This window comes from Pterocles gutturalis, unplaced genomic scaffold (genome assembly GCF_000699245.1).
Source record: "Pterocles gutturalis isolate BGI_N339 unplaced genomic scaffold, ASM69924v1 scaffold35718, whole genome shotgun sequence".
Lineage (NCBI taxonomy): Eukaryota > Metazoa > Chordata > Aves > Pterocliformes > Pteroclidae > Pterocles > Pterocles gutturalis.
The window spans coordinates 9911-35013 of NW_010121645.1; the positions used below are offsets into that span (position 1 = coordinate 9911).

The 25103-nt window shown below is 40.6% G+C and overlaps 1 protein-coding gene across 1 annotated transcript in view; it reads right to left on the reverse strand.

Moving 5' to 3' along the window:
- Positions 1–1900: 1900 nt before the first annotated feature.
- JADE1 (jade family PHD finger 1) overlaps positions 1901–25103 on the reverse strand; it is a gene marked incomplete at its 5' end in the record, with an annotated part of 29751 nt that continues 6548 nt past the window's right edge. Inside the window, 9 exons of the mRNA XM_010077307.1 lie at positions 1901–2802; positions 3702–3819; positions 6042–6572; positions 9458–9574; positions 10173–10340; positions 11793–12004; positions 12863–13050; positions 16615–16772; positions 20258–20340. Of these exons, the coding sequence (XP_010075609.1) occupies positions 1901–2802; positions 3702–3819; positions 6042–6572; positions 9458–9574; positions 10173–10340; positions 11793–12004; positions 12863–13050; positions 16615–16772; positions 20258–20340 (2477 nt within the window). The remainder of the gene's footprint in view (positions 2803–3701; positions 3820–6041; positions 6573–9457; positions 9575–10172; positions 10341–11792; positions 12005–12862; positions 13051–16614; positions 16773–20257; positions 20341–25103) is intronic.

The window sequence follows — 25103 nt, forward strand, 5'->3', positions numbered from 1 at the left end:
AAATGTTTACTTAGAATCAAAATTTAGATTATTCCATCTATGGCTTAACAAACAATTCCCTATACGGTCATGAGCATCTTTCTTACAGAAAATAACAGTGCCTGTCTGGAAAGTGTTGCTGTACATCAAGCAGAACTTACCTGCATTTACCTTTTGTCTGTCTGTTGTTTGATCAGATCAGTACTTTTCTTTTAACACATCTCAAGTGACTATGTAATTTCAGATTCACCAGTGTCCTGTTTGACTTTCACCTCTGTAAGTCATGAGGTTTAGCTAACTTCTTGGGACCAGCAATGGTATTTTAGAAGTACATTATCTTACACAAAGTTCCCCTTCTTCAACATCATCCCAAAAGGTATCAAAAGGTTAAAACTTCTGAGTTTTAAAACAAAGAATAGGGATGCATTCTGTTGAAATATTTAATTAAGCAATAACCTGCATAGCAAGACAGGGTGCCTTTTTTATTGAATCCTCTGGAAGACTCGGTTATGGCGGAGTTCTACTGTATTTTAAAATGTTCTCTGCTCAAGAGGCAAGGGTCTAACATTAAAAAGTAAGTGGATGTGATAACGGCAGGTTAGGAATAGGGGTGAGGGCTATTCTTTATACCTGTCTTTCCGTAACACATTGCTGCTTAAACTTTTTCACCGGTACATACCTGACTTGTATCTGCAGAATTCCAAAATATACAGGCTCCTAACAATCCACTGTTATATGTGCACCCTGCTTGGTTCAAAACATATCCTAATTATCTGTTAATATTATTGCTCATAGCTTATTAGTTATTGCCATTTGCAATTATTAAAAAAAGTACACAATCAGAATATGAGTTCCCTCTTCCATCAAATCTAGTCCAGAATAGAATGAAATAATTTTTCATTTGACTGTAAAGAGCTAATCACAATTTATTGCCTTTCCATTTTATTCTATTTAAAAATATATATTCATGTCCATTTTAAAGCAACCCTTTAGTGTAATAAGCCTGGCTTTCCCAATACATACCACTAGTGCATCTGTGGTGGGCTTTGCAAAATCCTACTGGCTAGCGCCTTAGAATTTATTTTCTTGAATTGTCATCATACTTGAGGAGGCAGGTGACTGACTAAACAGTGATGGGTTATTCCACAGGGTGCAGTAACACACAAGCCTGTCCTCTTCTCAGAACTGAGCCATTGTGAGCGTCTCCTCTGTGCTCAGTACAAGTCTTTGCAAGCTGTTGCACTGTAAGGCAGCTGCAACCCTGACCTGTCCCTTCCTTTTTCTCCAGTATAATGTCACGGTTAAATCTGGTCATTGTGTAGATGTATTTACATGTAAACTCTGGAGCTTATGTAGGGCTTTGAGCTGCCCATATATGCTCAAACTGAATGCAACAGAAAACATTCTGCTAATAGAGAAGACCTGCCACCATCCAAGGAAAGTGACCATTTCTAATGGGGTTTAGCAGTGCAGTATGGTTAAACAACCATCTTTGATTCAATACACACTAGTTAAATTAAGAGCTTGTGCTTTTCCAGAAGGCAGGGGAAGGGAGAAAAATTTTATCAGTGCTTTTAGCTGAAAGGGGTGAATGTGGCCTTCTTCCCCCTACCCACCCTAGCCCCCTCTGAAAGGTTTTTGTGAGTTATTTTAGTGTTCATCACAAATCCTGTTTTAGTAATTATGTCTTTTCTCCGCTTACTCAGGAAAGTTGGAAATAAAGGAGAGTCAAACTTCTCACAGAATTGGTTGGGGGGGTGAGGCGAAAAAAAAAAATAACCCACCAGCTTTAAGTGCATGTAAACATGTTTATACAGCTCAGGAATAACAGCTAAGAATTCTCTCCTCTCACATCAATAAATAACGTGGAGTTGGTATGTAGGCAGTGACTCTATTGACAGCAATCAGTCCCTGTGTCCAGTCAGGATGCCAGGATGCTTCTCCTGATAATGTCCGTCCTTCTGCTGATAGTGCTGTTTGGACTGAGCCTCTGCTGCCTGCGCTTTTTTCCAGCCACTTCAGTCTCCGAATCACTCATTTCAGCATCGGGGATGTACCCATCATTCTCGCTGTCAGGCTTTAGCTTCCTTTTTGCCCTGTCCTTGGGTGAAACTCTGCCCACACCCCGGTAGGGGTAGCTGGAGTTCTGGTGGCAGGTCTCGTCTGAGCTCTCACCCTGCTGTTGCCTCTCCCCCTTCTTTGGAATTCGGAATCCGCCCCAGTTTTTCACTGGGCTTGTGGGTGTCGTAGGCACTTTAACTACTGTCTGATTAGAGTTTACTTTGACAAGACCCCCATTACATTTAGGCACTATATCCCTCCGTGTGCCAGGTGCTGACCTACCACCGGAGTGGTTCACAGCCCTTTTATTTTCTGATTGCCTCTGAGAGAGTTCTGTGGGTCGCAGTGGTTTGTGGTTGTGTTTAGAAGTCTTTTCCTTTAATTCTGCCTTCATCACCTCACACTGTGGATGATTGTCTCTTCTTTTTCTATGGTCTGGTATAACTATGCTATTTTTCTGTTGTCCTGATACAATCCGTGTTTCTGCAAAGGTCTTGTCAAAATGTACAAAGCTACCTGGAGCTGTACCGCCTTCCCTTTGGCTGGGCTGCCTCAGCATGGATTTGCTGTCATTCCCAGAGCTGTTTCTTACTCTGTCTCTCTTGTGTGATTTTTTCAAAGAATGGGTTAGAGATGTGCCCATTTGTTTCCTGAAGAATGCAGAATGCCATTTCAGATCCTCTATCTTCGGTGCATTGGGGCCCAGAGATGGACTATTGAACAACACCGTGTTTTCCATTGAGGAGAATGAGGAAGGCACGCCTAAATGTAAACAAATTAAGTTAAAGTCAAGCAATTCTGTGTCTGGGTAAATACCACTTCTGCATGTACCTATTTGAACTCTCTTCCTCATGCCTGACATGTTCTCCAGCATAAACAGGCACTTGGTTGCTTCTCCAGGACCTTTACATCACTATTATGTGGCTGTGTCATAGTTACACAACATATTGCTGGTGTAGTTTACTTTCCTGTAGCCATGCTGCACCTCATTACACCTATAGCAAATCTAAATCCTGGCACTGCTACATCCACTAAGACAGAGAAACTTCTCAGAGAGGGGGGAAAAAAAGCAACCAGCAAGTGGATCTGATTCTGTCTAAATTATGGTTTATTAGTTACTGAATACTCTAAGGATAACATAGTTAATGCAATAATGTTTAAGTCATTCATCTTTCTGAGAAAAGACTACTGTCAATGAGATCAGGCAGAAAAAGCCATGTTGTTTTAAAACCAGAGTGCTACCTTTTCAAAATCCATTTCTTTAAACTGCCATCTATGATGCAAAGCAGCACATACTAAATACTAATGCAGCAGCACTAATAAACCACAACCTGACTAGGTACCATATGGCACCTGAATGTAAGTCATGGCGCTCTGTCCATTACAGAACCACAGCAGAAGGGATCTGAACCAGCAAGCCACTCAGTGCCCCACGGATAAGAACGCAGACTTACCAGTTTCTACAGTAATATGCCCACCATTAGAGCTATGCAGATTCTCATTTTTTCTTCCAAGCTGCTGATGCATGGTGGACTACACAGGATTTTAATGAGAATAAATGAGGTCCTGTTTGTCCTTCAAAATTAGTCATTAGCCCGTAGCCAAACCTTTCAGTGCTTGTGCCTGTGGTCTTATGTGAAAAAGATAACACTGAAGCATACCTGAAACTCTTTCTTGTTCCAGCTGTTTTGTGTAGGTATTAAATATCTGTTCTTGAACTTTGCAAACAGATCTTTTGATTTTTTCCCTTCGGGTCACCATGTAAGTGAGATTACGCACCTAGAAGACATCAAGTTGATGAGTTTTACAGGAATTGTGTTTCTAATGCTATAGATCTGTGCTTTGAATTAACTCAGTTTAAGTACTATACACCATTTAAACAAGTTAGTAATGTATTTAAAGTTAAGCTTCTTCAACATACTTCTTAGAAAAGTAGCCCAGAAGTAACTTCTATTAACAACTGAATCATATATATAAAAGTATACATGTATATTTATACAAGCTGGAAATGCTTAAACATACTCAGTATTAAATAGCCTTGCACCATTTGCTGCTTATTGTTCAAGTCACAACAGAAAATTATACTTAATAAAATGTGGAGAGCTATTCAACAGTTCCAGTCCTTTTGGTGACCCTGCCATTGCAGTATGATTGATCAAAATGAAGGCAGGCCAGTCTGTTCATGCCATAGAACAACAGAGGTAGCAGGGACTGGAAACAGTAGCAAAACTATTATTTTGACTCTCTCAGGTTTTTTTAAAAAGAAAACTACATTTCTCCCCTCCTTAAAATGTGATTGTCTAATCTAGACAGCTGTGTAAGTTTCATAACCACCGCTCTCCTAGAGCTTAAAAGTTGTTTGTTTCCCAGATGAGGGTGTTTCCAAGGCTCCTCTCTCAATTCAGTGTAGCCACATACAGCGGGGTGCCCTGTGGATTACAGCCTTGTAGGCTCATCTCACAACCATTGAGGAGGAGACGTTTAACAAGTGTGACTTTTTGCTAAGGTCCTGCTCTGTTTAAGGCTTCCAGTCCCGAGACAGCCAGTACTTTAAGTCATTATCATTACTCTGTGGATTTGAATTAAAGGGATTCATCTAGCCCAACACCCTTTCTAATACAATCCAGGGCCTTCTGTTCTTTGAATTGTCTGATCCAAGCACCACAACAGATGCATCATGTCCACAGAAGTACCTGTTGCATTAAGTGAACTGAATGACGCAACTTCAAAATGTGTTTCTAGATGGATAACGCTGTTGCTAATGTCATTAGCAATCAAGTCTACCCAACTTTATCTTGAAAAGGAGAAAAAAAACTAGGGTCCCCTTTTTTTTTTTTCCATCCAAGTTATCTTGAATGTACCATCAGTGGGAACAACAGAGTAATAAAGTATTATGTACTAGTAGTAAAATATTACTAGAATTATGTATCCTGTTTTGACATTACACTTAAAAATGGAAAGGATACATTCAGAATAATTTAAGATCCAGAGAACATACTGACAAACTCAACTTATTTAGCTGATCAAAGAGAAGATTAAAAGAAATCTTGAGCACACTGAGCAGAAACAAAAGACACTAGGTAACAGCTGTCTCACCAAGCTAGAGAAGGGTTGCTTGCTGGAAGGTGATACTAGAAAAAAAACTTCACAATAAGAACTGCTGCAATTCATTAGAAGAATATTTAGCCATCAAGATCCTTTACAAAGGATCTAGAACATGCATGAGCACCTGCTGTCCTGACCTGAAGACTAGATACTGTTCTGGAAGAGAGGCTCTAGTTCACCCACAGGTGACTGAGGCTGAGGGTAGGACCTCCTGTGCTGGGTTCCGTACATTGCCTACACAAGCCATATGCTGTATAGACGTGAAAAACTAAAATAATGTCAGGACTCTTTCTGGCTCTAACATATCTTAAACTCTCTACTAGTTAACCCCAAAAAACAAACAAAAAGGAAGGAATTCAGATCATTACAAGATCTGATGTACTTAAGATAAAACACCAAACTGCTCTTATTAAACTGTTCTTTAAACATTGAAATCCTCATAAAGTAGAATCACGTGCCTCCCAAACCTACTACACACACAGTCCAATAAAATGTCATCCTATTATGCTGTGGAAATGAAGAACAGATCTGCTCCAAATCCAGGTAAGTTTCATAATCTTTTCCTTCTTGTGCACAGATGAAAGGAGCAGAGAATGCCATCAATCAGTAAAAAGGCATAAGTGGAAATATGACAATCCAGTTACAAGGAGATTGGGTACTACAGGCCAAGACCTGCTGGCCCTCTGAACTAGCCCTCTGTTTGAAAAGGGTAATTGGTGTAACCACAGTGCTCGGTAGAAAGGCAGTGTTAACAGTCTTTTCTGACACTACAACTTGGAGTTAAGATGCAGCATCGAGTGCCTGCATGCAAGGGCAATAACCGAGATCGTAGTTTGGAAACTCAGCTAAGGAAGGCCAGCACGCCTCGCACAAGCACAGGCAGTGTGGTGGCTTACCCGCTCTAGATCCTGCCGGAGATGTGTGAAGAGCTGCAATCTTCTGAACAGAACATCTTGCTCCCGTTTAGCCAGATTGTCCTCCTCATCCTTCTTTGGGGTAATCAAAGGCTTATTGAAGTTGGCTTTTCTCTTCAGCTTCCAGTACTGGTAAAGGAATCCCACCGTCTCCTCGGGCAGCCGCAGCACTTTAGCCACTTCCAAAGAGTCAACAAATGTATAGAACTCATCCTCCAGCTGCTGGAGCTTTTGCTTGCGGAGGCTGACTCTGTGAGCCTCCTCCTGGTTTTGATCCATACTGTGGAAAGGGTCAATATGGGCAGGAAGAGAACTGTCTTGAATCCCATTCCCATTCTCCTGGCCTGGGCTTTCATTGAAGGTCTCATCATCTGCTCTTCTGGTGGAGCTGTGCATGGGACAGTATGACTTGAATTTCACCTCATCGTTCTCTGCCAGTATGGTCTTCATCTCCAAGCCACGGTCAAACGCACAGGTGACGTGAAAGGCTGTTCTGCAATTCTTCACCGAACACTACAGAAATTAAATTAAAATTAATCAAAATATAAATTTAAGAAGCCACACTGCCTGCACCTACTCGAGCAGCAAGGACTGCTTTGGAAGAACAACCCCATTACCACGCTCTGCTTCTAAGCTGCATGTACTTTCTTGCTCTCTTTTAATTAGGTTTATGATTTAGTATTTTCAGGCCAGGCAATGATCAAATGGCCCAGTGGGACAGGAGTTGTTAACCCCTCCCTAGCCCAATCCCACTATTCAATACCCACCAAATCCCCACGAGGCATGTTCTTACCATCACTGGAGCCACTCACTTAAGGCAGTGTTACACAAAGGAAAACCTTCCCTCTTTGACTGTACCGGCACGAGAGAGAATGGAAAACATCTTGGTGGCTCCAGGCCAGCCTGACACTTTTAATTAAAAGTCTTTCCCAGCACCTGGACCCATGCTACCCAAAAGGCCTCAACTAAGGGGAATTTTTTTTTCCCTGTTATCCCAAGTTTATAATGTCAAATATTAAATCACTGTCAATCACTACTTCCCTGACTATAGCCTTCCCTTCACCTGCAGGATGAGGAGAACAGGAAATTCAATTTTTTGTTATTATTTTTTCCCTCCCTGTCAACCTAGCCATTATAGAGTGATGGGCAGTAGTTCAGCTGATTTAGCACTTCATTTCAATTATATGTACCTTTCTCTTGCAAAATGATGTCATAGCTATTACCAGCCACAAACTGAAAGGTTTAAATATATGTATATACATGCACACATACATATGCATTCGTATCAACTCACACCTCTGCCTCCACTGGAAAGAATTTAAAGTAGAAATGAACGTTGGTGCTATTAACTATGAAGAAACAAAACTATGCTTAACGCAAGTCATCTAACCTGAAAGAGAAATGCCTTGCACTAGGATGTTTATACAGTACTTTGTAAAGAAGCCAAATATCTTTCTCCTCTGGGTTTTCCCGCTCAGGTTGACTCAGCAGCCAGATGGCATATAAAGGTACACTAGAGTTTAAACTGCAGGAGTTTCAAATGAACGCTCTTTAATAAAATCAACATACAAAAGGAATGAAAAAAATACCAAAGTATCCTTTGCCCTTTCCTTTCTTACTAGCGAACAGGGCAAAAGCAGCCCAACTGGAACACCCAACAGTACAGAAGAGTACTTTAGTCATGGTTTCCAAGCTGCTGTCGTTTAGAATAATTAGCTCTTAGCGTGGCTAATGATTTATCGGGAGAAGAGGGGAGAGCCTGTCTCATCAGAAGGAGGTCTGCTGAACTTGGGAGAATATGCAGTCTCATTTTTCCCAGCTTACTGCAGCTGCTCCCTGCCTAGCCTGATGCATACTTCCAGCTGCCACCTTTTCTAACTGTGCACCTCTCAACAGCGCTGGAGGGTCTCTCTCTTAGTTCGTTCAGCTAATGCTACTTCCCTTCTATTGCAGTGGCTTTGCATAAAGCTCTTCTCTGCTGTATAAAATTCCACAGCACAAATCTAAATATTTCTCACTTCTAGCTGTAATGATACCAAGATGTACACAAATCCTATACAATGTCAGGCAAAACTGTAATTTCTTTGTCTCTCCCCCATAATTTCAAATGTAGAACTGTCTGAAGTGGCAGCCATTGTGCCTGCATGTATGTCATCCTGTATCATCACTAGAAGGGAAGAGGTGATATCAGAAGAAATACGGAAGGACACCCCCCTCTCCCCTGCACATTAATGTACATAAATACTCAAGTGTTCAACTTAAACTACTGTAAGTTACCCCCCAGAACAGGTCTGGAGAATGGACAAAACTGTTTCTCTGCTATGTAACAGAAGCCAAGAGGAAGGGAACATCCCTACAAGGAGGTATTAGGATTGCAAATTTATATGCTGTGGACAGATTTATTTTCTCTACTTAACATTTACTATTTTATACATTCCTTAAATGGAAATGGACCATTAGGTTTCATTGGAACCATTGCTGCATGGCTGTTTCACAACTTTTTCTGGCAACCTCATCAAATGACTCAGAGCAGAGTAAAAAAGGAAATGGATAAAATCTAATTTTTAAAAAGTGCAGGACTTTAGCAATTCTTGTGTCTTACCATCGTGTATCCTGTAACATTAGGCTAGCCACAAAATAGAAAGCGCTCTACTTCTTCAGACCCCTTATGAGACACTAATACCTCCCTATCTGTCTCAGCTTTCTAGGATCATTTGGCTGAGGTATTTGAAGCACTTTGACAGTGAAGAGCATTACCACAATACTAAGCTACATTTTATTGTCTTTTCTACACAATCACAACACTGCCCCAAGTGGGTCACCTGTCCTTTCTCTCATCATTTGTTTTTGAGTAAGTTAGATGTAACTTGTCTCAGGAAACCAAATATCTTCTCTTTCAGAAATCTGGGGCTCGGTAATGTGTTTTCTCAATCTCTCCAGATTTTAAAATTGTTCTCAAAATTATTATTTAACATTTCTGACTTAATTTCTCTGCTGTGAATGATCTGCAAGTGCTTTACAGCTAACAACCCAATAGAAATATTCACATGAAACCCCACTGCCCAGTCTGAAATGCTCTGGTGCAGATCAATTCAGTTATTTAACAGCAACAATTCACAGACTACGGTGAGAAAGGCTGAATCCATATCCAACTGAAACTGCAGAGAGAATTTCAGAAGTATGCAACGAAACAAATTGGCACTGGCCCAAGAATGTGAGTTGATAGTATGAAACAAATGGATTTACAGTGCTGGCTTTATAGTTTAATTATTTATTGCATGTGGAAATTATGCTTTTTGGAACTACGAAGACTAGACTTTTTCTTTTTTCATTCTGCCCCGTCTGGAAAAAAAAAAAACCTGACAAATAACCCACAGAAATTTGTGCTATTAAGTTACCTGTATAGAAGCTCCAACTTTTTCATTACAAAGGCTGCACACCAGTGCCCATCTACTGCTGGGAATGTGAGAAACCTTTGTAATGGGCTCCATTTTTTCTGGGCTTCCAATGCTCACCTAAGAGAAAAAACGTTAAAAAACACAGGATGATTCTTACACTGTTAACCGAAAAGGGAAACAATTGCAGCAAAGAAATTCAAACCCTTGTGTGCATATGCAAAATTAGCACGTTCCAAGTTCCTCAGTTTATAAGGAACTAAAAAAAATAAAATTCCTTTTTTAAAAAAAAGTTCTTCACTGCCTGAGAAAATCAGTTTCAAGATGAAGCCCACCAATTATCATACAGGACGAGAATTTTCAGAACCCAAAGGAATTCCCATTGTCACATCCCAACCTTCCTGACTCACCTTTAACGTTCCATTTAATGTTCCAAAATAAAACAGTACTTTGTGTTCTTGGTAAATGAGCTTTGCCAGCAGCAAAGGCCTAATTTTTGCAGGCCTAATTTTGGTTGACAAAGGCAATGTAATTACTTTCTTTATACATGATACATTATCCTGCCAGAATTTATATCTAATTGAAAATCTTTTATCCTGTCTTCCTAAGAAGTATCACATATATGCTACACTCATTGTAGCACTACACACTAGGTTGAGCAGATTTCTGCTCTCCCAGAATCCCTGCAGCCCTGAACTCCCAGGGGATCAGCACCTACCTCTGGAATCCACAGAGCACAGCTAACGTGGACCCACTTGGTGCCACTCCGGGTTGGCTTCATGGCACCACCCTTCTTGGGACACAGCAAACACTTGGGCTGAACGCCCAGTGCACAGGTCCTGCACAGCCAGCTGCCTTCCGGCACCTTCAGGATCCCGTAACACGCCTGTACAGAAAAGGGAAAGAAAGCAAAGGAAACAACATGCATTTCTGTTACTTTTTATCTGTTTACATGTAGCCTCGCAAGTCTCAGAACTTATAGAATTTCTAACACTACAGAAACATCAGCTTGTGGAGGATCTTGGGACCCTTTCATAAACTTAGCTAACCACATTACCCATTCATTCCCCAAAAAGATCTCTCAGTAAAAGGAGTAGAAACCATGACCGCTGTTATGCAAAAAACCACTGTCCACTTCAATTGGGAAAATGAAGCTTGTGTTTACCAGCCTGGAGAGCAAGGGGACTCCTGACAGATAACCCTGCCAGCAGTGCGCTAGGGTGAAGTTCAGCATCACAAAGACTACAAGTAACAGGAACTGGACTGCATCTAATTCAGAAGAACCACAAATTCAAGAGCTCTGCTATGGAACACTCAGTGTTATTCCAGAGCGTTGGGTTTTACTTCTTCTGCAGAGGGAATAGTACAGAACAGCAACTAATTACAATCACTTTTTTCAGAAGATTGCGTCTTTATGGAGACCTCTGTCCAAGCTATTGTCAATGTTAACCCTCTTAAGTTTCACATTGATGTGATCAGAGACCAAGGATCAGAGAACTGCTACAGGTCTAAAAATGTCCACTTCAACTATCTTGCAGGATAGCCATTTGTACCTTTCACCAGTCACAGGCATATTCCTTTACCATTAGTACAAATGCATTTAAGTAACACATGCAAGAAAATGCTATTCTTCGTCATTGGACACCACAGCTTTCCAAACACTGAATGACAAAGCAACGTTCTTAAAGCTGGCTTTAAGTTGTTGCAGAGATCAGGCTGATAGGAAGGCGTCTTCCACTGTAAGAAGCAGCCACAAAAACAGATGGCCTAAAATTGTACCTGTTCCTCCATGCTAAGACTTCTTAACTGCCACTAAAAGGTGGCACATAACAGTGGTTCATTAGCGCAGCTCAGGTCAGTAGGTTCTCCATTAAAATGACACTAATAAATCCTACCAGTGTCCCTAGCAATTGCCTGAAAGTTCTTTTGTCCCCTCTCTGCTGAGCCTAAGTTGCTGATATGAAAAGTGTGTTAGCCTCAGAAGTGTGCAGAAAGATAGGAAAAGAATATAGGAAGAGACGTGGCCAGGTGAGAATGTACACCACCACACGTCTATGTTTTTGGGAGGCTATTCCTTACCTTATAACTTCCTCCACATACACACAATACCACTTTTGACCCTCTTAGCAGGACATTTCTAGAATTACATGAAACAATTCTCTTTCTCAATTATGTCATTTCTTAATTCATCCCACCACTCAACGGTGAACTCTGCAACAACTTAACAGATCAATGTCCGCCCCTGGAACAAATCCAACCTGTTATCTTTAATGGTTTGGAAAAGTTTCTGTCTCTGTCACCATCCCTAAACTCCCCCACTGTGCCCTGGCCACCATACCTGGTGCACACAAATATTGCATTTGTCACAAAACACCATTTCATTGCCGTCTTCTCCATCTGGAGACTGACAGACATCACAGACAACATCTTCATCATATTCAATCCCAAGTCCTTCTTCCGTCTCAATAGCATGACTCATGTTATCATAGCATCGTTGTTCAAACTCCTCTATGACTCTTTCCATGGTGTACTCGTCCAGCTCAAGCATCCCTAGAAAATGGTTGTTACTTATTTAAAGCAAATAGTGACAACCGCTGCCACACACAGCTCCAGCTTTTTGTAACAGCTGAGTAGATATAGCTGACCCCCACACGTATACATTTCATTCCTAGACAATCATGCCCATTCCAACACAAACTAGGGAAACTGCAAAAGAAAAAAAAAAAAGTCTTATAATAGTATTAACCTAAAAGAAGGGGAGTATCCAATATTGCAAAATCTTGAGAAAAACATTCAGAAAGTGACTTTGGCTTCCTGGTCTCGTTCTCATTTTTCCTTCTGGGACAGCACTGCCTATGGCTTTTGCTTCAATTTTACAACCCAGATGTTGACTCTGGTGAAAGTTTTTAGAGTGTTTTGAACCAAAAGCAGGCACAAGGTGGTGTAGGTTCTCTAAATCTCCCAAGACTCCCTGTCTACCTTCTTTGCACTGAACACCACTAGCTAAAAGGATGATACGGATATGTGACACAGAGAAAAATAAAGAAATAAAAAAGTACTAACTGGAAAAACTACCTGTATTGTCTATCTGATGTTCTCTTCAAGGACCTTGATGGCAAAATGGGAACTTTGTGAGAATTCCCTTATGAAATGGAAAGCAGCAGAGAAAAAAACCACATGGCCAGTTTCTGACCTGGTCTAAGCAGATAAAACCCAGCAGTTATGAAAGCATATATCTTAGGGCTTAATCGCATCGGGTATGGTTTCCCATGGCTACCCCAACGTGCATGATTACTACCTCCTCATATCACTACCACCTCTTCCCACTGCTGCCCTCCCTAAATATATTCTTAAGATTGACAGCTTTTTTTTAAAAAAGCAACAAAAACACAAGCGTTCATTGCTCACCCATTTCTCTGAATTCTTCATTGGCAAGTTGCAACCATGCTACATCCACATCATTGAGATCATAGCGACACACACTGTCAGCTAAGGTTCGAATGTCAATACAGCCCAGCTCTGGAGGCTCTGAACCTGACGAAACAATATACTTCCTGGGACGTGTAAACGTGACAGCTTTCGTCTCCGACACAATCCTAAAACAAATGGAGAAGCAGACATCAGGTAGGTGGGCTTGATGAGAGACCAGTTTATAGAGTATTCAAAATACCTCATTCTAAGTGACTAACAATCATCAGCAATCATCTAAGCAATCATCTTGCACCACTGAGATGGGAAAGGAAACAGTACAGTGCACTTTCATAACAGAACGGCGGTATTATAAGAAATTAATTGGAGTTGTCTAGAAACCCAATTCATTATCAGAATTCTAAATAAAATTTTGTCTAGAAATCCAATTCATTATTAGAACTCTAAACAAAATTAAAATATTAGAGGACAGAGCTGTCATTACCGTTACCTGAAATTCACACTTGTTTAAAGCTACAGTAGGAACACTTTATGTAGTGATGGCTGCCATATGCATAGATGTTAAACTCTGATTTAAGACTTTTTAAAATCCATCTGTTTAACTACAATACCAAGATCAAGAAAATTCAAGGGGAAAAGTAGTCTTTGTTGCTACATTTGAAGTTTCCTTTCTTACAGTATGCTTCTTTGGATTTTGTGTGTGTGTGCGTGTAGCTACAGCATTGCCATCTTTGTAACATTTAGAAGACCTTTCCAGAGAGAATCAGTAATTTGCACTAGCTTCATCTTCACTTCCTTCACTTACCCAAGCAGATCCAAGCTCTTGGCATCCTGGGTCTGCATTTCCTCTTTCACAATCACTAAAGTCATGATGGGCCAAGCGCAAATATTAATCAGATGCTGATGAAACTACCTTCACTCAGATTTTGAAAGCTCCAGTTGGCCAACAACCAACCATGAAAGTGTATTTTAGCTGCAAGCCAACTGAAATTTTCTTCAACCACAGGCATTGGTTCAGGAAACAGTAAAGTACCAACAACACATAACTTGTTCTAGGTCGGATTCCTGTGATGCTGCAACTTTGCAAAGGACAGCAGTCATTCTATCAGCAAGCTGATGACCTGCCTCCCAACAGCAAGGTAACAGTTGTCTCAGCAGAGGACATTGCGCCTTCTCGTAGTTAACTGCACACACTGAAATTCAGTTCGGATGAAACCCACTTGACAAGGTAATGCTGGTACCGCCAGGAGCAACAGGCCACACTGCCAAATGACTGCCTCCTCCAGCACCAGCTGGTGATTTTTTTTTTGTGCTCTAGTGCTACACAGGAGGATATGGCAGCACTCCGTGTAGACACAACTTTCTGCTGGGAACAGCCTAAGCTTTACAACAAGCAGGACATCCCCCACCCTACTTTGCCCCCATCCGAGGTCCAACATGTTAATTCCTCCTCCTGTCACAAGACCCTGATCTGCCGCTACTGTTACCTCAGTAAATCCTCTACCTATTTCCGTCTCCTGCATGGCCCTTAATCTTCCCCTCATCAGGGGACTGTGGAAGAATGAGAACCTGAATGATCTTGCCAGGCTAACTGCACTGCCCAAACTATTCCTGGTCGTACTGCACAGTATTAAAATATTACAGACTACTACATCTCACAGAGAATTTATTTTAAACTGGGCACTGCTCTCTGAATCCTCTGTACCACAAATTCCTTCTTGAGTATCTCACCTTCCTGAGTGCAGTGGCACAGAAGAAATAAGCACAGGTAGTTGGGCTTCAAAATAAACTATCTTCATGTCTTTATTTTTGTGATAGAAAGAAGTAAAAAGAGAACACTTACTACACAACAAAAAAACTCATTCAACTGAATTATTCACCTGACAACATGCTTACACTGAATCACCACACAGACTCACTCCTTTCCCCACCCCTCTGGACCTACTGTGGCTGCCCTGATCTGTCGCTACAAGGCAAAAACCTTTTATTCTCTATTACGTACCTCAATAACATCAGCTATCTGTACTCTATTTTCTTTCTGTTCTACACCAGCTACTATGCAACTAGTGACGATTCCATTTATAGAATATTCCTCTCCCCTCCCAAAATTAGGCACAGAACAGTTCCAGCACTCCAGCCCCACCATGGCAGGGCTCTCCAAGTGCTCTGTGAGGGGGCAAACAGGATAATGATCAGGCATCAGAGGGTGACTCTGACCAGCAGGTGCTCACCAGTAGAACCATACAAGACAGTTCAGCAATTAAAAAAGAGGGGTGCCTCCTGTGCTAACACCTACACCTGTGGGTGCCTTCTTTCCCTATCCCCTCTAACAGCTTAAAATTGGAGCAACATCTCTGCTGGGCATTGGTGGAGAAAAGCTCTCTCCTAAGTGTGTACCTGGATCTGATATAGGCACTAAAACAGCTCCCTGAAAGACATCGGGTGGGAAACCCCTGGAAGGTCTCCCTCTGCTAAAGCCCACGGGTCTCCTGGGCCTCCTGCAGCCTTGGGAGGTGCTCAAAAGAGAGAGCAATGAAAAGACAATGTGAGCACACATGTACAATGTGTGTGCATTTATGCAGGGACTGGGTGAGGTCAGTGTGGAGCAGGCTACGAGCACTGCAGGAAAAAATGTATGCTTCTGTGTTCTGAACTGCACAGCAGCAGAGAAAATGCCGAGTTCTCTTCAGAGCTCCAGTTCCAATCCTTCTGGAGAAGGAGGAAAGGGTTTACCTGATGTGCGGGTAAGTTCCTCATTGTACAGAGCTAGTGGGGCTGTGCAGCAGTCTGCAGATTGATGCACAGAACACAAAAAGCACTAACAAACATTCCTGTAGTCACCCTACTCCTAGGTTAAAGGTGGCAGATGCAGACCTAGCAGAAGCAGTGTAGCATCACCCAGAATTTTTTGCTGTGTATCAAAGATTGGGCTGTTCTGGCCCCACCAGCACTGGTGGGTCATTTGATAATACCTTATTGCCCAGCCTAGGCTTACTCAAAGAGATCTAGTATGACTAAACATCAATAATCCTTGTTGTTCTCACTTTCTCCAGCTCCAATCCCAACTAAGCATAAAATAGATAGATTGGCTGCAGCACGCTCCTGCCCTTACATACTGTTTAATTTGAAACAGAAACAAATATCTAAATGTAACAAACAGGGTAAGGAAAATAAGGGTTTCTTGAGCTAGAAAATCTCACATTAGTGTATTTAATTGCATGCACACTGGATGGTTCTTAGCTGAAATGTTGTATAACAAACAATTTCCTAAATTAGTACATGAAATAACAAAAAAATTATGTGAAACCAAAATAAATGCTCTATTTTCTCTAGCTGTTAAACCTGGCTTCTCTAACTCTTCTTCGAAAGAAACCTATGGCTTGGAACTAAGCACAAGAAGCATCAGACAAGGGCTGTCCCAGCAATGCTGAGGGAGATCAAGCCTGGGCTTAAAAGTGGAAGCTATTTTTAAGGCTCTGTCATCACCCTCCATGCTAATGTAGTGCCAAAAATGAATCTCTGACATTCATATTTCAACACACAGGCAGAATGGGCCTGACTTTTGACCTCTCCAACCATTCAAAAAGCTAAAGCACGTTGCTCTTTGTCTCTGAGAACCAAGATCTTTCTAGCTAGACACTGTGGAATAAAGCTCGAGAAGCCAAGGCATTGTAGACATAAGCTGCTAGCATAAATGTATGTGTATTTGTTTACATTCCTCCAAACTATACCTGGCTACTGGTTCTGGGATCGTCCCTGGGCTAACTGGCACCTGCACTCCCTTTTCCCACTCCTGCCTCCAGGGGTCTGCCAGCACATAGTATTCATCAGGGTTCAGCTGGAAGGAGTCATGTAACTTCATGGCAGTGATCAGGTCCGTTCTGAACACCTGCAAAGAGAGTGACCAAGAGAGAAAAATAGAGACACTGACATTTGATACTTACACTCTACGATTGACAGCTTCAGGGTAACCATGGAGCACAGTGCGTAACAAGGTCACTGCATCAACAGCGAACTAACCCAGCCCACTGCAGGACAGAAGTTTAGCTTCATCGCAGGGAAAGGGGTGGCAGCAGGTGCAAAGACTGACAGAATAACTTCCAGCTAACTCCACTACAAGTCCCGACACTCCCCCTGCGCTGGAGACATGATGCTGAAAGGTGCTACCCACTTTCATCTCTGTCTTGGCTGCATTTAAAGCTGCATGAGCTTTGCGTCTTAAGACAGCAGTACAAGAAAGACTCAATTTTCCTCCAAGGTTTTTTGTTTTGAGGGTTTTTTTTTTTAAATTTTTGGAACTCCAACTAATCCAAAGACGTTCTAGAAATACCCAGTGGTAGAAATCAAGGCATGACTCTACTGTGACCAGCTGCAAGAGGAAATTCTAAGGACATGACTCTTTGCGCAAGCATTTAAAATAATAAGCCAAAAGATCAAATAAAGTAAGACCCAAACTGGAATCCTGGTGGCAGCTCCATGCTTAGCACAAGCACTTGTTATTTGATCAGCTACAGACACCTCTGAATCATAGCTGTAATTTTACTTTGCCTTTGCAAAGGCATCCACCTCTAAAACAAGCAGGCTATTTGGCAACTTTTGGGTTAGCAGCCATAAACAGCCAGTGGTGCTGTTTACAACAAGCCATAGAATGAAATAAAAAGGGATTCACTCTTGTAGCAGGCATACTGTTGTACTGTTGTGGCAGATTCATCTGTCAGCACTCCAGAAAGCAAATGGTGCTTTCGCAGGCATCAGGACTATGAGCCTGCACTTGTCTACGTGTCTTCCAGCTCTCCCCACCCCACTCTCCCTGTAAAGCAAGGCTGCTATAGACTATAGCAACTGCACTCGGCACGCCTCACCTCCATAACCACTGATTTTTAACAACTCAATACCACATTCAAAGGAAATTATTAAAAAGCAACTAGGTGACAAAAAATAAGCACCACCAGGACAAGGTGGTTAGGTAACATCTTAAGAAAAGTTCCCCTGCAGACTTCTCCATTTGTAGTGGACAGAGTCAACAGCCACCCAGCCCCACGTTGCACAGTTGCAAAAGGAAAACACAGATTTTCAGGGCAGTGCTTCTAGATTCTCTAAAGAGGCTGCTAATGGGGCAAAGTGACATAACCTCCCAGTCCCTTACCACCGTCCACACTGGCTGTTTTACATTAGCTCCAGCCAACTGTTGTGTATGGTTGAGGAAGAACCAGATCTATCCAGGCTGATAATTCGGCAGGTCTCCCCTGGACAGCCATTTCTGTCACACGCTATTCACACACCTGAAATCTCACTGGATTCCCTACAAATTTTAGGAAGTATTTTAGGGCAAGAGTGAACTTAATGGTTAATTATACTTCTGAGAATATTACAAAGTGTTATTTGCCGTACCACACTGCATATCTTGAAACCCTCTCCTCCCTCCCAACACACACATACTATCCCACTTCTGTCTCTTTCTGCTTCCGCTCTGGTTTTGTCATAAAAATAGCATAAAATCACGACATTTTTCTTAACACTTGTCTTGACATGTTCAGAAAAACTGCCAACATTAAAATATAAAGAATAGTATTACCACATGAAGGAAAGGATGAATGCAGGTAATGAAATATAATGAAATATTTTAAACAATCCAGTTACAAGTCCTGTGAGGCTCCAATCAAGAAATGAAAAATAAGCCACAAACTGTCTCACAAAACAAACACACACAGCTGGCCAAGGGATTCTACACTTCTAAGTGATTTGAATTAAAGCAATCAAATGTCAAATGAAAACAAGACTGAAAATATAAAATGGGATGCAAAACTTCCTGATTCTCAGAGCCAAAGTAACTCAGGTTCTCAGATAAATCTGTCACAAAACTCCCTCAAAAGCAAAGCTAATGCAGCACCTGATAGCCAAGAAACTCCCTCCCAGGCCACTGGCCCTGTGACACCATTCTTTCTGCTCTAATTTCTGATGCAATCAGACTGCCTGGAGCAAAGTGGAGCTTACAGAAGTGCTGGCTCTCAGAAGCACTGAACACTTCAAAGCTAAAGGGTGAAACCCTGGCCACGCTGAAGTCAATGGGAATTTTGCCACCAACTTCAATGAGACCAAGATTTCACCCCGGGGAGTTTAGCAAGTGTCACTTTTCTGCCAGCACACTTATCAGAATAGTGTGCTGTAGTGAGCACAGACAAGGCAAACGGAGGGAGGGAGAGGGGGAAGAGACTGTGGAACAGAGCTACAGGGAAGTATAGGAGAAGCCCATCCAGGCTGAGTAAAGAGGAGAGAATAGCACAGAACTGCAAAGATTCTGACAATAAATGCAAGGAAAGGTAAAGGAGAAAACAGAAGCACACAAAAACCAACAGCAAGATTGGTAATTATCTTGGATTATTTCTTTTCATGAGGTAGTTCTCAAAACTGGGTCTAAGGGGCTACTTCTAAGGGATGCACAAAAGATAACTAAGGAAAGCATGTCTATCACCAGTGAGAATAAATTCACCAGAGGTCTCCACTTCCACACACACACAAAAAAGGTCTTCAGCAGCCAACAATCAAAACAGAAGAACAGACACCACCAGTACTAGGGGCAGTTCACACAGAGCAAGGAATTAGATTCTTCTTGTGAAAACTATTCTCTGGGACTTAGGTATACTGTCACTGGGGATATTAATAAAACATGTTCTTTCTCAAAATTAATCACTCACTAATGTATCAGAAATACATTTATTGGGCAGGTAAGTTAAATGAAGAAATTCCATCTCACAAAGCTAATGCTTTCTTTGCAGCCTCTATAAAGCCTGCAGTGTAGTATTTGCCTGAAGATACAGAGATTCAGCAAGAGTATTTCCAAAGAACTGGATCTCATTTATGTGTTACTAACAGTTGATCTATCCTGGAAAGTTCAAAGTGATTTATATCTCCCTTGGCAGGATTTCCTCAAAGCTCTATGCAAGACAGAACTGTCAGGAAGCAGGTTTCTAGTTTGACAAGCACATTAGCGAAGATCACTTTACAAAACTCAATACCAACTACAAAATAAATGTACCTAATATAAATTTTCACTGTTCACAAATCAAGCTACAAATAAACCCTGAAGCCTGAAATACTAGAAGGAAGACACTGCAGCTATGCTGAATGGGTATCATACTATAATAAAATTCACAGATAGAATCTGGTGCTGGCAGTGGCTGTGCCAACAGCTGAACTCCCTAATCTCCTGGCAAAATAATAGGGATGGCAAAGCAGGGAGGGGGCAGGTGCCAGCTAAAATGTATCAAAAAGAAAATAAAATGTAAATCAGAAGATATGGATCCATTATCAGAACACGTATAGAGCTTTGTATTTGACAGATGTAACAAAATGCAAATCAAATACCAGAAATACCTCAGAAGGTTTTCGATCTTCATGTCTTGAACACGAAGTCTTCCGATGTCGAGATCTGGAATGCTGAGACCAGTTGGACAGACCTAGGACACAGAAATTATCACTTGCAAACACTGCTGCCATCAATAAAAACCTTTGCTCACTCCCAATGGACTTCATTGGGACTACATGAGTAAGGCAAGCCAGAGTCAGGCTTCTGTGACAAACCTCCAGAAAACTTTCAAAATGAACCAGAAAATAAAAGTTACTTAGTTGTAAACCTCTGTGATCACTCTTCTGGATTCATTTTGTTTATAATCTTCTACTGACACATGCATGTATTGTCAGCACTGCACTTATCAGCCTTCCACCCAGCATTTGAAGAAAGCTACCTCATAACATCCTTCTCTCTCCGCATCAGTAAACCACTTTCTGCAGATCAGTAACTGACCAGGAGGTCTGCTGTACCTTTTGAAGCTAATGCATTGATATATATAGGTTACTTAATTTTTACCTGAGCAAGCCTTTTCAAAATGAAGCACACTGCTATGCACACACAGTACAGCCCACAAAACAAGCTGCTGTCTCTTCTCCTGAGCAAATCTCTTAGTGTGGTTGTACGATTTTTGTCTGTGAAATTATTCATTACATTCCAAACAAATTATACCTTTTTGCCTTGAAACCTTTTGACAGAGTCTCTGTCAGCTTTCAGCAATATTGTAACAGGAGGAAAAGAAAAAGAAACTACGCCCCAATGACAAGACAGTGCTTTGACATGAGAGTATATTATACCTGTGCAAATCAACTAATTTTAATTCAATACGATTTACAGATACAGCAGGTACTTGCCCTACCAACTACACAGCAGTAATGGGGAAAAAAAAAAAAAAGGCCAATATATCCTTAACGGTTGGAAAGATGAAGAACTTGTAATAAGGTCTACATGATAGGGAAGCCAGGACCTACATGTTGAACTCTGAAGGCTGAACACAGATTTTGCAACTCTGGGCATTAATTGTAGACAAATAAAATAGAACTGATGCCAAGGCCTGCCCAGACAGCTTGTTTCTTCGCTGCCTATGCACACAGATGCTAGGAATAAAAAGTATAAGGTTATAGTCTGTAAGAGCAGCATCGCCTCACATCATCCAGCAGAAACCTCTTGGGGATCAGAAAGCACTGTTCAAAAACAGATTGCACAGGATGGGGTAAGTTCTCTATTAAAAACAAAATTCATCTTCCAAGACTTTCATTGTAAAGATATGACTGAGTAATAAGTCATCAGAAGAATTCATTACATTGTAGTTATGCTTTTGTCTTCTCTTTCTAGTTAGTAATACATTGAAGAATCTGTCCCAACAAAAACCAGTCTGTAACGCAGCAAGGAACAACAGATGTTATGCAGAAGATGCATAATGGTCATAACTGAAGCAAGGTATGCAGCAAACAGCTAAAAACCTTGCCTTCTGAGGTAAGAACACAGAAAAGATTATTTTAAGCAAATGTTAGTGTTTTAATATAACAGTGATGTGATCTGAAACGATTTTTTAAAGTCATGGGCACTTCTCCTAAGCCCTTCTACTTTACAATTATTATTTTCTATTTCTATGAAGGGAAAATAAGAAAAAAAAAAAAAAAAAAAAAAAAGGAAAAAAGTGCCCAACTGCCATTTACTAATCTGTGTGGAAAGATAGACTCCCAAGTTCATTTAATTACCATTCTATTTAAGTGTTCTCTTTAAAACTAAAGAAAAAAAAAAACCAAACACAAGCAGTAGTATAAACTCCTCCTGAGGATCCTATAAGCCCACACCCAAACTCAACCCAAAAAAGTCAGAGGGGAGTAAGTGACATCACTCAAAAAATGTCGGATATACAGCTAAAATTCACAACAAAAAACAGATTTTTCCCACAATATAGCAATATAAATATTAACATTCTAACATTCATACAGATGTGATTTCTTTAAATGAACAGACTCACTAGAAGACATAGACCACATACATACCTACATGACTTAGTATTCAGTTTTCATGAGTTCTGATATTTCCATCAGCAAGACATCAATATCTGACCAACTATCTGCCACTGAGGCATTCAGCTAGTTAGACTACTGCACCAGCAGGTCAGACAATTTGAAATTTCTAATTCGTTTGTGGATCCAAGTGTTTTGTACACTGCTGCGCTTGGGGGAAGGAGCATGCATACAAGACAAGGAACGAAGAACTAAAGCTGTATTGGTAAAGTGGTGTTTGATTCTGAAGTCTCTGTGGGAGAAGAGCTGGCAGCTCTGGACACTTTAATACAGTTGTTCCCAAGTAATGCATTTATCTGGCTATCTGGCAGAATTAGAGCAGAGGCAGTATGATGTACTTCAGGATCCTTACCTGTGTGCTTTAATTCTGCTCTGATGACAACTTACCATAAACTGAAGTAAGTAACCATATGCTGCTTTTTTTTTTTTTTTTAATGTGGGCATTAAAAGACGGATTTCCAGGTCTCTTTCATGCAACAGAGAAGCTACAAATGTGAGGAGTAAAACAACCCCTACCGTATCTTCAATCTCCATTTCTTTACTGTGTCATCTGCAGACGCTACACGTCAAAGCAGTGTTAAATGCATACTTCTGATTTTAGACACAGTCCATGTACATGAGGGTTAGGCCACTGGATTATTTAACTATTTCATGCAACACGAAGGGTCAACTCTTAGCACCAAAAGTACAGAATCTTCATTTTATGTTACTTTTTAAAAGCACTAAATGAAAGCACACTACGTAAAATTTCCGTGCACAAGGGACAACTCAAATGCAGGCAGCCTTCCTCAGGATATACTATAATGAGTATTTTTCCATGCCAACTAATTTCCTACAACAAAAAGGGGAAGAAAGAGTTTCTTACATAGTTCTATAATAGCTGTTTCCTAGCACATAAAATTGGTGAATTCACAGTGAAAACACACTCTGTTTTTAGTACGTTACTAAAGAGAATGTTGTGTTTTTCTGAGTAGTGTAAACTGACTGTAAATAACACTATGAGAAAAAGGTGGAAAAATTTCTCGTGGGACTGAGATTTTACTACCCACTAAGATCTGTAACTGTAGCTAAAAGATGACCTTTGGCAACGGCTTCACTTCAATAGAGAAAACATTTACTCACTGAATAAACAAAACGCAACTATAAAGCATGCATTCACAGATTCAAACCACCATCACCACTTAAGACACAAAACTGGAAGATGCTAAAGGAGCCAGTCAAATGACAGTAAAACATCCCACCCATACCAGTATTAAATTTAACTACTTTTGAAATCTCAAATAAGAGTTTCAACTCTGCTTCCATTAAAGTTAATGGCAAAATATCACCGCCTTCAACAGTGCCAAGACCAGGTCACTGAATTACCCAAAGCTGCTTTCATTAAAAAGCAATCCATCCACTCTGAGTATACCAATAAAAGGGCAGGAGGAAAATGAAAGATGTTATTTGTCTTTTAAGCATCCTTTGCCTATTTTCATACCTAATCCAGAAGAGAAACCTTACTGAAAGAACAGGTTCACAGGCAATTACAGCTACTTCAGTGATTAACGACATGATTTTTATGTCTAAATACATGAAGCAGGAACCATTCCTGGATTATATGGAAGGAACAATCTACTGTGGTCAAAACAAACATAGGATTCAAAACAGCTCTTCTGTATTATAAAAGTATAAAAACACACAAAACTAACTGAGCTATTTTAGAAAGATTCCAGACACTTCTAACCAAAATTATCCTCTCACACGAAGCATCCAAAATTACTATATTCATCAACAGTTTTCTGAATACTAGCCTTACACCCAGACTGGACTAGGATCTCCAAAACTAGAAAAACAACTAAAGATGAAGACAAAGTTAAACCCAGTTTTGGTAAAATAATAATAATCATCATCATCATCATCATCATACCACAAAAAAAAACGCCCAAAACATAAGGGAAGTCTGAATCACTAGGATTTGGAAGATGCAAAACCTTTATATGATAACTTCATATACCTCATGGGAGAAATGAGTTCTACAGCAAATGGAAAATTAATGAGATGTTAAGAGAGCCCATACTACCAAAAGCCACGTCAATAACAGTGAATATGAAAAATACACAACTCCAAAGCACGGCGCTAAATAAACATATCCAAAGCATGCATCACTATCATCATTAGAAATCAGGGATAAAAGGTGTCCTGTTAAGCGCCTACCCTCTTACATGATTGTGCAAGTTAAGGATGAACATAGTAGACCCTCTAGCATCATCACTCCAGGAAACACACCAAGACCATTCTGATTCTTTTACAGTCAGGATCCTTTCAGATGGCCTAGGTGTTTTCATGTTTTAAAAAGGTTTTTGGCACTGAGAACAAAGGGACGAGGATCATACTCTTATTACATGTCTCAGTTTTCCCTTTGCATTTACCCATTTATAAAAAAAAGGCAAAAAGAAGTCACAAACAACTAGTGAGGTGTAATTCACAGCAAGAGAGGCAAAGCTCTAACACGCTGCTGGTGCCGGAAAGGTGACTTCTAAGCCTCAAATAGGAAAACTCTCTGTTCCCTTAGGTTATTACATACGCCTTACACTGTAAATATAGTGTTTTTATAAAACCACTACAGCATGTATATATCACATACACCTCCTGATAATAAAGCAATCAAGGAGCATGGATTATTTTTCTGCGTTTGTGAAGAACACGCACTTCCCAAAAGGAAAAACATAATCAATTCTAGCTGTACCAATTTATTAAATGATCTGTCAAGAATATGTTTTGATTAAAAAAAAACAGAAATTCCTCAGGACAAACAAAGTAATTCATGCCCTCTGGGAATCCTACCCCACAA